The sequence below is a fragment of the Myotis daubentonii genome, chromosome 20, assembly GCF_963259705.1.
Source record: "Myotis daubentonii chromosome 20, mMyoDau2.1, whole genome shotgun sequence".
NCBI classification, from domain to species: Eukaryota; Metazoa; Chordata; class Mammalia; order Chiroptera; family Vespertilionidae; genus Myotis; species Myotis daubentonii.
Window position 1 is genome coordinate 17,161,304 of NC_081859.1, and position 13,666 is coordinate 17,174,969.

At 44.3% G+C, this 13,666-nt stretch overlaps 1 gene segment (V, D, J or C); it reads right to left on the minus strand.

Moving 5' to 3' along the window:
• Window positions 1-4,567: 4,567 nt before the first annotated feature.
• LOC132222661 (immunoglobulin heavy variable 3-74-like) lies at window positions 4,568-5,348 on the minus strand. The segment is given in 3 exon segments: window positions 4,568-4,642; window positions 4,804-5,114; window positions 5,219-5,348. Coding segments are annotated over 3 exon segments (432 nt in total).
• Window positions 5,349-13,666: the final 8,318 nt, after the last annotated feature.

The following is a 13,666-nucleotide window of genomic DNA, read 5'->3' on the forward strand; positions in this document are numbered from 1 at the left end:
TGGAGTCAAGATAGTCTCTTCAATAAATGGTGTTGGGAAAATTGGGCAGGCCTATGCAAGAAAATGAAACTAGACCACCAACTTACACCATACACAAAAATGAACTCAAAATGGATAAAGGACTTAAATATATGACGGGAAACCATACAAATACTAGAAGTTTCCAAAGGCAACAAAATCTCAGACATATGCCGAAGCAATTTCTTCACTGATACAGCTCCTAGAGCACTTGAAACTAAATGGAAAATGAACAAATGGGGCTACATCAAAATGAAAAGCTTCTGCACAGCAAAAGAAACCATCAACAAAACAACAAGAAAACCCACTGCATGGGAAAACATATTTGCCAATGTCATATCTGATAAGGGCCTAATCTCCAAAATTTATACGGAACTCATACAACTTAACAATAGGAAGATAAACAATCCAATCAAAAAATGGGCAAAGGATCTAAATAGACACCTTTCAAAAGAGGACATTCAGAAAGCCAAGAGACATATGAAAACATGCTCAATTTCACTAATCATCTGAGAGATGCAAATTAAAACAACCATGAGGTACCATCTCACACCTGTCAGACTGGCTATCATCAACAAATCAACAAACGACAAGTGCTGGAGAGGATGTGGAGAAAAAGGAACACATGTCCACTGCTGGTGGGAATGCAGACTGGTGCAGCCACTATGGAAGACAGTATGGAGTTTCCTTAAAAAACTGAAAATGGAACTCCCATTTGACCCTGTGATCCCACTTCTAGGAATATATCCCAGGAAACCAGAAACACCAATCAGAAAGGATATATGCACCCCTATGTTCATAGCAGCACAATTCGCCATAGCTAAGATCTGGAAACAGCCTAAGTGCCCATCTGTAGATGAATGGATTAGAAAACTGTGGTACATCTACACGATGGAATACTATGCTGCTGTAAAAAAGAAGGAACTCTTACCATTTGCAACAGCATGGATGGAACTGGAGAGCATTATGCTAAGTGAAATAAGTCAGTCAACGAAGGAAAAATACCACATGATCTCACTCATTCATGGATAATAGAGACCATTATAAACTTTTGAACAATAATAGATACAGAGGCAGAGCTGCCTCAAACAGATTGTCAAACCTCAGCAGGAAGTCTGGGGAGGGTTGGGGGTCAGGAGGGAGGGAGGTAAGAGATCAACCGAAGGACTTGTATACATGCATATAAGCATAACCAATGGACATAAGACACTGGGGGGGGGGGGTAGGGGAGTCCAGGGGATTGTCAAGGGTGGAAAAAGAAGGACACATATGTAATACCCTTTATAATACTTTAAGCAATAAAAAAAGAAAAACAAAACATAGTCTAAAATCTCTGAACTTAAGAAGAAATATGGAGTAATTAAGCAGGTTACACTATTATCTTCTCATGCACATTTCAAACAGATGTAAAAGGGATTAACACTTGTTCTGACCATTTCTAAATTCAACACACTAGTGTATCCCACAATTTCCAAATTTTTAAATCTAATTTTATATAAATTCCACCGTTGTGTGAAATATTAAAATAAAGGACATTCACTTTCAGTATCTTACATCTTAATTGATGTTGTTACTTTTTTTGGAGAAACCATTGCCCAAGCACATGCAGGTGGGATATTTGTGATACTTGATGTTGGAAACTTTGTGATTGTGTCTATATCTTCCTGTGAAAACTCTTTCTTTATGCAAGCCCATGGCCTATTGCAGAGAGCCCAATATAGTTACATCAGAAATTGTCATGTCTTCAAGTGGAAAAAAGACACAAAATAAAAGCAGTGATCATGTATGTTCACAACTGAGAATCATTCATATCCTATATAATAAAAGCCTAAGTGGCATTGCACAATGTTGTCACAAGATGGCTGCCACAAAAATGGCTGCCAGGGGAGGCAGTTGGGGGTGAACAGTCCAGCAGGGGAGGGCAGTTCGTGGCTATCAGAAAGGCAGGGGAAGACAGTTGGGGCTATCAGGCCTACAGGGGAGGGCAGTTGGGGGGAACCAGGAATGCAGGGGAGGGCAGTTAGGGGTGTCCAGGCCAGCAGAGTAGGGCAGTTGGGGGCCATTGGGCCAGCAGGGGAGAGCAGTTGGGGGAAATCAGGCCAGCGAGGGAAGGCAGTTGAGGGAGATCAGGCCTGCAGGAGAGACATGAGGCATTAATCAGGCCAGCAGGGGAGAGATTAGAGGGCAATCAAGCTGGTAGGCAGAAACAGCTAGGAACAATAAGGCAGGTAGGCAGCCGAGCAGTTAGGAACCAGCAGTCCCGGATTGTATGAGGGATGTCTGATGGGCCTAAACCGGCAGTCAGACATCCCCTGAGGGTTCTCAGATTGCAGATGGTGCAGGCTGGGTTGAGCGACAACCCACCTCATGCACAAATTTCATGCACCAGGCCTCTAGTATTGAAATAATGCTGGAAGGAGAATAACCTGATTTCTCAGTCTCATGTCATGAGTTATGTTGAGGTCCAGAGGGAGGTGAGTGAAGAGGAATCTGAACATATAATTTCTCATAGGAAAGGAAACTTCAACCCTGAGAGGAATCCCTCACTTCCAACCTCCCGCTGCTCTTCCCTGGGAGGTCTCTGTGGTCAAAATGTGCTCAGTTCTCCAACAAACATATAATATCCTTAATGTATAATTTATACCTTCTCATATGAGACATATGATTTGGAAACATATTCCTTGTATATATGATTCTGATTCATTTAATCAATGGAATATTTGATGGGGGGAAAGTTTTTAAATATAACCAGTGGTAATTTAACAATATTTTCTTTACGGAGTCCTATTTTGGGTGGTTTTACAAAGAACTGCAAGAAAATGCTGAGCGTTCACTCTCCATGTGCATTGGCTGCAGCAGCCACTGAGTGGAGCAGAGGGGAGCACTGCTGGGAAACTACCCATAAATCTAGATGTGACTTTTAACTGCATAAGGGGAGGAAGATGGATTTGTTCTGAGTGAAATATGCTTGATTTTCATGGACAGAGAAAACCTGGACCTCTGGGTTTAAAGCATCCTCCAGTGAAGGCCCAGTAGGGATTGCAGGACATGATAGCAACAGCTTATATCATCATAGGAAATACCTGAATAATTATGAACAGGAGTTTGTTAGAAATAGAAGCATTAAAAATCATACAGAAATAAGTAACATGTCCTTGTAAACTGGTTAGAAGGGGATTCCTTGTTTCCTACATGCATATTCTCATAGTGTCTCTTTTCTGAAAGGTAACACCTTCTCAAGTGCAGGGGATCCATACTTGGACACCTGTGGGGTCGTTACTAACATGGTGACACCATGAATCACCCAAGCTACATAATTCTTTGGCTCTCATTTATGGAAACCCTCAACAGTTACAGGGAAGAGTGGACACTCCTCCCTGGAGGAGCTATGGTGATGGTATTTCCATATGCGGAGCCTTCATTTCTTTAGAACAAGACCCCTTTCTCAGTCCATCATCATCAGCATCACCATCATCATCATCAGTTGCTTACTTATGATCATTCTAATATTTTGTAAGCACGGTGGTTGTCCCAACACATTGGCTTTTTATCAAATAATAAAAGCAAGAATCTTCTCCTCAGATGTCATTGGAAATTGAAACCAAAATAGCCACCTCTAAAAGTTGGTACAAGGCTTCCAAACAACTTATGGTTTTGGAAAGGGGAGAGATTCCACAATAGACAAGGGACCATAACCCCTGTCCAGTTCTATGGTCATCAGTACCATCACCAGTACCACCACCATCACCATTATCATCATCATTTTGTTATTTATCATCATTTGTCTGAATTTCTAAAGAGGTTGTTTTTGTACCAAAAAATGGCCATTTTTCTCAATGTTTGCTCAAATTATATAATTGTTCAGTAAAATAAATAGCCACATTTTATTTTATTTTTTGCTTGATTGCTGAAAACTGATGGCTCATACCTGCCTCTTCTCATTTGGCCCCACATGGGAATATAAAAAGAAGAGTTGGGTCTCCTCTCCAGATGTCAATTAAAGGTTGAATATACATAAGCCCCTGGAAGCAGAATTATGCTGCTCCCCCACCTCGACAAAATAAATTCCCTGATCCAGTCTCCTTTCCTAGCTCCACCAAAGCAGGTCTGACTTCCTGATGGGCCTTTCTTGTGTTTCAAAGAGATTTCAACTCTGTGCATAATAAACATTCTATGCCCCTCGGTGTGTGTGTTTATCATCACACTGGTCGTCTGTACTAAACTGCTGTGGGTCTCCCTACCTCTGCTTGGTGTCACCTACTCTTGGTGCTATGAGCATGATGAAAAAGCAATGAATGTACCACCTGGAGTCTTTCTTCTCTAGTTTTGCATTCATAGTCTTCTGCTGCCCATTGTCCAGAACACATGAATTCCGTTGCTGACTGGCTGGGACCCTGAGCTGTGGACCTGAGCTGTACTATTGAGTCAGTAGAGACTCTGGTTAGATTTAGCTGATGTAGGTCATATTTGATAATGAATTAACAGACAGGCACAAGAATGTCTGAAAGAGATTCTCTGTGATATGTGCAAGAGAGAAACTTGTCTCACTTTACAACAGACTTTCTACCTCGGAGACGTCAGAGGTGAGCACAGAATCAGGAATCCAGAGGTTCCCTGAGGGGAACTGTGACATGAAGAGGAAACCACACAGGAAACCAGCCCAAATCTCCCAGTGCTCCTTCCACTGGGATGGTCCTTGTGTTCAGGGACCCTGGTCGCCCCCTGGTGGTCACAGCCTCTGCTGCGGGGAAGTTTATGTATGGGCTCACACTGACTTTCCCTCACTGTGTCTTTTGAACAGTAATACACAGCTGTGTCCTCAGCTCTCAGGCTGTTCATTTGCAGATACAGCATGTTCTTGGCATTATCTCTGGAGATGGTGAATCGGCCTTTTATAGAGGTGTCATAGTTGGTGATACTCCCATCAGTTTTAATTTCACCAAGCCACTCTAGCCCCTTCCCTGGAGCCTGACGGACCCACTGCATCCAGTAACTACTGAAGGTGAATCCAGAGGCTGCACAGGAGAGTCTCTGAGACCCCCCAGGCTGCACCAAGCCTCCCCCAGACTCCACCAGCTGCACCTCACATTGGACACCTGCAAACACAAAGACGTCCTGGTCAAGAAACTCTCACACACCCACCGTCTCTCACACTCACATCCACTCACATACTCAGTGTCTCTTGTTCTCCATAAATTACCTCTTAAAAGAGTCACAAGGAAAACCCAGCTGAACACAAACCACATGGTGAGTGGTCTGTGTTCAGTCTTGATCAGAGAATGTTAACCTGGGGATGCCTGGGCTGGACTCCTGTCCCAGAGTTTCAGGGCCAGGGCTGGGCTGGTTTTTCATGAGCAGAAGGGACCCTATTTGCATGTCTTCCTACTATATGGGGAGCTCTGGGGCTGGATTCTGTCATAAAGGACATGGTCTCAGAGTGTGACTTGTCCAAGGGTGTTATTACTCCCCACACCTGGGCCTGTGCCCTCCCCACTGGACCCACCTGCTGCAGGAGACCTGTAGAAAGACCCAGAAGAGGAAATTATTGTACATATAAAAAGAGAAGGTTTAAACTGAGAGATGCCTTTGACTTTCACCAGTAATGAAAATCAAGAGAAATCAACCCTCACAACCAGTGAAAGAAGTAATAGTGTAGGAAGTTTATCTTCAGGAGATGGAAAATTTCATCTGACACTATTTCCTCTACAAAGTCAACAGAGGACAAAGTAAGAACAGAGTGTGAGCCTGGAGCCAGTGGACCAAGTGATCATGGACAGTTGAGCTTCTGTGTGGGTCCCTGGGAACCAGAAGCATGAACTAGAGAGAAACAGATAGAGCTCCTTGGTCCTATTCCCTCGGGGAGTTTGTGCTGGGCATGTAGCAGATGCACTGACCTCATTTCTGTTTCTTTTTCTAGAATCACTTGTGAGACCTGTTTCTATCATTGGTGATGTAGATGACACTCAGTCAGAACTAGGATTTGGTAGTAAAGACCAGGGAAAGAGTAGGGGTAATTAAGTTGAATTTATAAAAATCTTGTTATTGGAAATCTGATGTCTACATGTGACCCTTGGGACCTCTGTCACTATGTTCCCACATGATGGGGGTCACCTGGAACCTGCACTTGACTCAGTGCCACATTGGGGGGATGCTCCCTGGGTTCATGATTGGGATTAACCAAGAACGAGGACACTCACTTCCAGGGCTCTTGTTTCATTACATTGTCATCTCCTTGTTGTTAAGACCATTCAAGTTTTATTCCCTCACTTTCAGGGTAAAGTGAGGGAATATTTCCTAGAGTATTTCCTAGAGCTACAAACTATAACCCAGCACTGGAATCCAGACTCAGCGTCACCAGGGATACCTCCAAGACCTAGTTTACTTAACTCTGAACAGCCTGAGAGCAGAGGACAAGGCCATGTATTACATGACATTTTTCTTAGAGTCATGAAGACACTTTGTTGAGAGTGTGCAGGGGCATAAGCCATTTTTGCGTTGGTTTCATACCTTACATCTTTTCTGAATTCTAGTTCTATTAGCTTCTCATACAGTTTTTAGGGTTTTCTATGTACAAGATCATGTCATCTGAATACAGATAAGGAGAAACACTTTAACTTGTTTCTTTCTGATTTAGATATTTTAAATTTCTTTTTCTTGCCTAATTATTCTGACAAGGACTTTTAGTTCTGACGAGTAGAAATAATCACAGGGGAGCCCTTGTCATAGTCCTAATGTCAGAAGAAAAGTTTTTTAAAATATGTTTTATTGATTTTTTACAGAGAGGAAGGGAGAGGGATAGAAAGTTAGAAACATCAATGAGAGAGAAACATTGATCAGCTGCCTCCTGCACACTCCGTACTGGGGATATGCCTGCAACCAAGGTACATGCCCTTGACCAGAATCGAACCTGGGACCCTTCAGTCCTCAGGCTGACGCTCTATCCACTGAGCCAAACCGGTAAGAGCAGAAGAAAAGTTTTGAAATTTTCTCTGTGTAGCATGATGTCACTTGTTGGCTTCTCAAATGTGGCCTTTAGTACATTGAAGTCCATCACTTCTACAGCTAATCTGCTAAGGATTTTAATACTGAAGCGATTTTAATTTTTAAATGCTTTAGTATATATCTATTTATATGGTGGTATTCTTTACCCTTCATTCTTTGGATGAGGCTTATCACATTTACTGGTTTACATACATTGAACCATCCTTCATTACTAGGACAGTATCCCAGTTGATTATGGTAAATAACCCTTTCAGTGTGAAGTTAAGTTTCCTAGTATATTGTTGAGGGTTTTTGCACTTATGTTCATCAGGATACTGACCTGTAATTTTTGTATATTTTTACTTGGCTTTGATATGAGTGTAATGGTCACCACAATAAATCTGTTTGTAACCATTGTCTTTTCTTTTAATTCTTGGAAGAGTTCAAGAAGAGTTGAATAAAAAGTTATTAATTCTTATTTGAAATTCTGGTAGAATTGACCCTTGAGTCCATTTGGTGCTTGTCTTTCATTTGTTGGTAGATTTTCCACTACTACTTCTATTATTTTTAAAAATCCATAGCAATGTAAAAAAGTTGGGGTCAAATCCTTAATTTGACCAACTACTAAGTGTACTGAGAAATACAACTGTTGACCTTCACAGTGTTGAAATAATAGTTGTTTTCAGACCACATGTTAATTTGTTATGACATCTGAGAAAATGACATATAACCACTGTTTATTATATAGGATTCATAAAGTACAGTGTGTAACAACATGAACTGTTTTGTATCACTGCTCATGTGTGAAAGCACGTGTTTTCCAAAAACAAGTGTGCGACTCTGTGTCTGTGGGTGTGACTGTGTGTGTCTCTGTGTCTGTGTGTATGAATCTGTGTGTGTGACTATGTGTCTATGTAACTCTGTGTTTCCTGGTCAAGGAGTAAGAGAACAGTATGGATGAGGGGGTCCCATGGATGCTCCTAGGCTTCCAACATGCTCCCAATGCACATCTCACCCACAGGGAAGCTAGAAAACCTTGGATTCAGGAGAAAAGGTGGAGGGAAGAGATTGGTGATGCACATCTCAGCCCTCAGAGTCACCTGTCCCCACTGTGGGGTTGGCACTGCTTCCTCTAGGACAGCCGGGGCCCTCGTGCGGGTGGATGCGGGGCTCCCTGTGTTTGGTGCACTGAGCTGACAGCTCTTCCAGGGATCAATGGGGACTGAGAGAGGATGGGTGAGGCCGCTGAGCCCTGAGTGTGCTCAGGCCTTTCAGCAGAGGGAGAGCCCTGATAGCCCTGGGACCAGTCGGGGGAGGGCACAGCTAGAGTCAGACACTGAGGGTAACTGACCCCTGAGGGATAAATGCAGAGCTGTGCATGCGGCCCAATCCAGCAATCCACCTGCGGAGTTCACAATCATCAGATAAATGTTTAAAAGACAGTGAAAAAAGACCATTAAAATTTGTGAAAGAGACTTGGTGAAGAAGAGTCCCTGTCACTGCCAGCATGTCACCTGTAAACAGACAATGTCCCTTCTTCCTTGTTGTCTGCAGCGAGATTGTGAGAAGGAAGAATCATCCCTGGAGGCAGCTCAGAGTTTGAGAGGAAAAGCCTGAGCCCAAAAGGAAGGCCCTTCCCTCCTCACCTACTTCTGCCCCTGCTCCTGGGGCTGCTCTCTGTGCTGTGGGTCCTGAGCGCCCCCTGCAGCCCAGCCCTGCTGCCTCCCTCAGGGAGGTTTGTGTCTGGTCTCACATTGACTTCCCCTCACTGTTTCTGGCACAGTAATACATGGCCCTATCCTCTGCTCTCAGGCTGTTCAGTGTTAAGTAAACTTGGTCTTGGAGGTGTCCCTGGTGATGCTGACTCTGGATTTCAGTGCTGGGTGATAGTTTGTACCTCTATCAACCCATATGCATCCAACTTACACTAGCACTTTCCCAGGGGCTGATGGGTCAGGAACACAAAATAACTGGTTAAAGAAAATCCAGACATAGTGCAGGTGAGGGAGAGTGTCTGTGAAGGCTTCACCAGTCCTGCAACTGCACCTGGGACAGGACACCTGGGGACAAAGAGCACTATCCCTGTCAGTCATCTGCAGTCATAGCCATCCCATGACCCCTGTCTGACCCCTGAGACCCTCACCTTAGAGGACTGTCACCAGGCACAGAAGAAGACCCAGAAGGCTCATCTTCTTCTAGACCACAGCTCTGCATTCCCAGAGGCCTCAGCCCTCTGTGTGGAGAGTGCCGTGAGCCTGCACAGCCCAGGAGAGGATTTACCCTGGAGCTTAAAGAGAAATTTCATGTGGGGTAGCCTTTCTTATAAGTGTAAACCCTGAGGTCAGGATGCCCTGTTTATTCAGGGGCTCCTTTTTGGGCATCTCTTCCCTTGACCTCACTCAGCATGTAAGTCATGGATAGGGAACCACATGGGAAATGAAGCACATTGGAATTCAGTTAACAAATAGCCTAATCTTTCTGAGCATAAGTGGAAATGGTGGACTTGATGAGTAGGTTATACTTTTAACTTTTCATGAATCTTTCAAACAGGTGTAAAAATGATTAGCATTTGTTCAGACTATATGTGAATCTCAAAATCTTACTGAATCCACAATTTCACATTTTTGAATCTAATTTTATATTAATAATTCCTATAATTGTGCAAAATATTAAAAAATAAAGGACAGCCATTTTAAATATCATATATCTTAATTTACTATATTACTTTGATATGAGAAACAACATCCCAAGCACTGAGAGGTTAGACATGTGTCATTCTTGATGTTGGAAATTTTTTTATTGTGTCTGCACTTTCTTGGGCACCCTCTTCCTTTATGCAAGCCCATGGCCTACTGCAGAGATTCCAAATAGTTACATCGGAAAGAGTCATGGCTCTAAGTGAACAAAAGACATGAAATGAAAGTAGTGATCATGTATGTGTACAACTCAGAATCATTCATACGTGGAAATGATGATGGGAGAAGATTGAACTGTTTACTCAGTCTAATGTTATCAACGATGTTGGGTTCCAGAGGGATGTGCGTGTAGAGAATTCCTACCATAGACTTTCTCACAGGAAAGGAAACATCAACCCTGAGAGGAATTCCTCGCTCAGCCTCCCTCTGCCCTTCCTCTGGATGTCACTGTGGTCACAGGGTGCTGGGCTCTCCCACAAACGTATGACATCCTTAATGAGTAATTAATACATCCTCCCATCAGACATATGATTTTAAAATGTATTCCTTTATTTATATTGGTGTTTTAATTTGCTCAATGGAATCTTTAGCAGGACAAAATACTTTAATTTTAACCAAAGCTAATTTTCCTTGGTGGGCCCTATTTTGCGTGATTTTATGAAGAACTACCTGGAAAATGCTGAGCCTCCACTGTCCATGTAGATTGGTTAAAGCAGCCACAGGGACTGGAGCATGTCTGGTACCAGAGGGGAGGGCTGCTGGGAAACTTCCCATAAATCTGGATGTGACTGTGGAACTGGGTGAGGGCAGGAAGCTGGACTTGTTTTGAGTCACATGACAGAATTTTGCCTGATGTTCATGGACGGAGAGCTACTGGACATATGAGTTTAAAGCCCCCTTCAGTGAGGGCCCAGAAGGAAGTTCAGGAAATGAGAAAGAAAGCTCGCATCATTGTAGGACATGCCTAATAATTATGAACAGAAGTTGTTAGTAGTAGAAACGTTAAGGATTCTGCAGGTAGGGATCAAGGGAAGTAAGGAACATCTCATTGCAAACTGGTGGAAAGAGGAGTCCCTGTGTCCTACATGCACATTTTCAGTGTCTCTGTTCTAGAAGGTAACACCTTCATAATCTTGTGGATTCCCAGTTGGGCATTTTTGGGGTCATTACTCACATGGTCTCTCCCTAAATCATCCAAGCTGCATAATTGATTGTGGTCCCATTTATGAAATATCTCAACCCTGACAAGGAAGAGTGAACAACCCTCACTAGAGATGTCATGGTGATTGTGTGCCTGTATGTGGAGCCTTCATTTAATTGGGCCAAGATCTGTATCTCAGTCCATTATCTTCATTATCATAATCATCATCATCATCATCATCACCACCCACTGGCTTACTTATAATCATTCTCCCACTCATTTTCTGTAGACATGGTTATTGTGCACAAATATTGACCCTGTATCTAATTTTTGGTCATTTATTAAAATTGTTAAGGGAAATAGGTAATCAGAAATTATTATATTACTTTACATTTGACTGCTGACAACTTATGGCTCATTGCTGCCTCATCTCCATCTGACCCAGATGGGAATCTTATCAGAAATATTGGTCTCCTCTACATTTGTCACTAAGAAGTTGAAACCACACAATCCCCTGGAAGCAGAATTTCTATCCTCCCCAACCACCTGCACAAATAAAAGCCAAGAGCCAGTCTCCTTTCCTGGCTCCATCAAAGTAGGATCTTTCTTGTGCTTCCCAGAGATTCCAACTACGTGCATAATAAACATTAAATGTCCCTTGGTGTGCTTGTCATCAGACCTGGTCATCTGTACCAAGCTGCTGTGGGTCCCTCTGCCTCGGCCTGGGGTCAGTAACTCTTGGTGCTATCAGCATGATGACAAGTCATTGACCTTTACCACCCGGGGTCCTTATTCACCAGCTTTTCAGTCACAACCCTCTGATGCCCGCTGTTCAGCATGCACGAGTCCTGATGCTGGCTGGACCCTGAGCTGTGTGAGGCTGAGCTCCAGTGTTGAATCAGCAGAGTGGTTGGATTTAGGTAACTTGGGCAGAAGTTTTGATCATTAATTGGTACTTGCACAGAGTGTCTGACGAAACTCTGAGGTTTGCCCACGTGAAAAAGTTGTCTCAGTTTACAACAGACTTTCTAACTCAGAGACGTCAGAGGTAAGCGCAGAGTCAGGAATCCAGAGGTTCCCTGAGGGGAACTGTGACATGAAGAGGAAAACAAACAGGACACCTGCCCAAACCTCCAGCTGCACCTGCTCCTGGGATGGTCCTTCTGTTAAGGGACCATGAGCGCCCCCTTGAGGTCACAGCCTATCCTGCAGGGAGACTTGTGTATGGGCTCACACTGACTTCCCCTCATTGTGTCTCTTGCACAGTTATACAAGGCCCTGTGCTAGGCTCTCAGACTGCTCATTTGCAGGTCGGCAGTGTTTTTGGAATCATCTCTAGAGATAGTGACTCTGCCTTTGACAAATGCAGCGTATTCCGTGGTGTGACTTTCGCTTTTGTTTCTTATGAAACCTACCCACTCCCATCCCTTTCCTGGTGTCTGCTGGATCCAGCTTATGTAATAGTCCATGAAAGTGAATCCTGAGCCTTTGCAGGAGAGTCTCAGAGACCCCCTGCCCCTAGGCTGCACCAAGCCTCCCCCAGACTCCACCAGTTGCACCTCACACTGGACACCTGCAGACAAGAGAGTTGTCCATAGGAGCAGGCACACACACTGACACACACACTCACAAGGCCCAAGCTTCTTCATAATGTTACCATGTAAGAGCATCACAGCGAGAGCCCAGCTCAGGCCACACTTCATGGTGCTTCCTCTGGCTTGATGCCTTTAGCAAATGGAGACTGCAGGTCCCACGGGTGGGGCTGCTCTTCCAGAGGTGCAGGGACAGGGGCTGGGCCAGGTTTATCAGCACAAGGAGCACCCCATTTTCATGGGCTCCTCTTCTTAGAGACAGAGTAGGGGAGTCCATGGGGGACAGTCCCTTTCAACTCAGAGGGACAAGCACCTCCTGTGAGCGTGGTGATATTCATGAGGAGTGGCTAGTCTGTGTGCTGCAGTGTGGCTGTTGTTGTTAATACCACCATCATCAGTTACACCCTAGCTAATTTACAATGATGCCCCACCCACAGGGCCAGGATATTCCAGCTCAGAGTAAATTCTCCGTGTGTCCTTGTCCACGTGTCGATACTCAGAGAGAGCTTCCTCCCCAGCTCCAGCTCCCAGGGTTCAGGCCCTGGAAGGCTGCTCTTCTGCGGCATCCACACATAACCTCTACCCATGTCCTTCTGTGCCTGTGGGTCCAGCAAAGCAGAGAGATAGGGAAGAAGGAGCCTGCACACTTAGAGCCTCTTATCAGCCCCAGGTTCTCTCCGGGTTCAGCCTCTTCACCCCTCCCTTCAATGGCTGAACAATTTTTACAACAAGTGACTCATCTGTGGGATCACATCACAGGAATCATTATTCAATGCTCTGTAGGGAGCCACTAGGATTCAAGTACCCACTGTAATTATTACATAAAATCTCTGGAAAGTTTGGGAGAATGACATCCTTAAGTTAAACCACCAAACCTAAGTGCACCCTTAAAAAGCCCCTTGGCCAAAGGTTCTCCTGTGGGGCCTTGATGTCCAGGGCATCAGGAGGACATCAGCCATCTCCCTATGATTCCGTGACTGGGAGGACCAGCCATTTGCATATTTCACCCCCAGTGACCCTCCGCCTTGCTGCGTGCTGATGTGGGAGGTACTGACAGGGATCATGCCTTCCCCCAGCTCTCACGCTGCCTTTCCACCACAGCTGTGTCAGAGCCTCCCCTGACCTTCCACCAGGAGACTCTGTCTGTTGAAGGAAACATCAGAGAAATGCTGTCCTTGACCATCACTGGGAGGAAACATAGGGTGTACTTTGAACAACTAATGCAGCAATAAAACTCA